The following is a 1,752-nucleotide window of genomic DNA, read 5'->3' on the forward strand; positions in this document are numbered from 1 at the left end:
TTGACCACCCTTCTCTTAGCACCCTTCCCCTCACTACCACCCCTCCCCACCACCCCCGTCTCAATGAAATGCAAACTAGACGTTTCTTTTATCTATTTATCTGTTAAACATCTAGAGATCCGAGCTTCTGAATGAGTCAGAGTCATGCTTTCAGGTTTGAGCCATACACCCAAATCCGAGGTGCTGGTAGAAACACCTGCAATGAGCTATTTACTTTCTGCAGGGCTTTGACTTCTCACTTAACATGCAAAGGAGCTACATGTGGCAGGTCACATACTTCAACACTGAACAGACATGTTGGGGAATGTACTGAGAACACAATCTGAAGTTTTCATGTGATCTTTCCTTCTTGTTTCTTCACATAATTTGAACTGTCCTTCAGGCCTTCCGTTACTGTGAATGTCCTTTGCAGTCCTTTCTAACAAGTTTCTACCTTAAATCCTTCCAAGAATCATTTAAAAATGGACACCAACCTATTACCTCTTTCACCCAAGAAAGTAAGTTGAATGGCCTGTTCGGTGAGTCTGCTGCTTGTTCGCCAGAGGCTAAGCTGTTAGGCTGTGAGGTAGGGGTGGAGGTGAGGGGGAGGGCTCAGTCATAGTGAACCTTGACCTTGGCCACATCCAAGCTAGACAAGTCTCCATTGCAAAACATCTGGAGCGATGAACTTGACCTGTCTTTCAGCCTCAACTTGATCATCTTCTCCATGTGTTTGCGGTAGGCCCTCTGGATGATGGCGGCACATTGCTCCTCCTCCTTTCTCTTGGTGGTGGTGACTATGGGCTCATACAATTTCTTAAAAGGATTGGTCTCCATGAACTTCTCCTCCATCATGGCTTTCATGGTATCCAAGCCGCTGGAGTTCCCAAGTACCCTGGTGGTGAAAGCAAAGAGAACGTCCATGCAATGGAGGCGATCACCCATCACCATAGGCAAGTCCATCATGAGAAACTGAAACTTATTGGGCTTGGCCACGCGCAATGGCTCGGGCAGGGCGTCAGCAAAGTCAGAGAGCGATGAGTACTGGATGAACTGTGTTGCTTCGGGGTCAAACCTCTCCCAGATCTCATAGAATATTTCAAAGTCGTCTTCACCCAGGGGTTCCTCGCTCTCCTCCGTGGCTGTATTGAAGTTCTCTGGGATCACTGCTATGTACATGTTGACCACAATAAGAAAGGAGATGATGATGTAGCTGACGAAGTAGACTATGGCTACCCAAGGCTGCTGACAGCTCTCTTGGGAGGAGGAGTTGCAGTGGGCTTTAGGATCCAGCATAGGGTTGAGGAGAGTATCCCAGCCGGCTGAAGTGGTTATCTGGAAGAGACAGAGCATGCTGCCCGAAAAGGTTTCAAAGTTGAAGATGTCGTCGATCCCAGAGCTCTTCTTCACTTTGGAAAACCAGTTCATCCCAAAGATGGCATAAATGAACATCACCAGAAAGAGCAGCAGACCAATGTTGAAGAGAGAGGGAAGAGACATCATCAAAGCGAAGAGGAACATCCTGATTCCGCGAGCTGCCCGAACCAGTCTGAGGATTGGACCAATCCGAGCCAAGCGGACAATTCTGAAGAGTGTGGGCGGGAAGGAAATGTTACTGTCCTCCAAGACAGAAACCATGGTACCTAGAGAGGGAGGAGCAGTGAATTCCCAACATGCACTCCAGCTTCGAACCCAGCCAGTCTTCCACCGCAGAATCCTGAGGGGCCAACTTGTTACACTTTGTCAATTATACACAAAACTAAGAAATGTCCA

General features: G+C 47.9%; 1 protein-coding gene across 1 annotated transcript in view; it reads right to left on the reverse strand.

Moving 5' to 3' along the window:
• Positions 1-82: 82 nt before the first annotated feature.
• LOC116073721 (sodium channel protein type 11 subunit alpha-like) overlaps positions 83-1,752 on the reverse strand; it is a 131,895-nt gene continuing 130,225 nt past the window's right edge. Inside the window, exon 21 of the mRNA XM_031345745.1 lies at positions 83-1,622. Within this exon, the coding sequence (XP_031201605.1) occupies positions 592-1,622 (1,031 nt within the window). The 3' untranslated portion in view covers positions 83-591. The remainder of the gene's footprint in view (positions 1,623-1,752) is intronic.

This window comes from Mastomys coucha, unplaced genomic scaffold (genome assembly GCF_008632895.1).
Source record: "Mastomys coucha isolate ucsf_1 unplaced genomic scaffold, UCSF_Mcou_1 pScaffold23, whole genome shotgun sequence".
Classification (NCBI taxonomy): domain Eukaryota; kingdom Metazoa; phylum Chordata; class Mammalia; order Rodentia; family Muridae; genus Mastomys; species Mastomys coucha.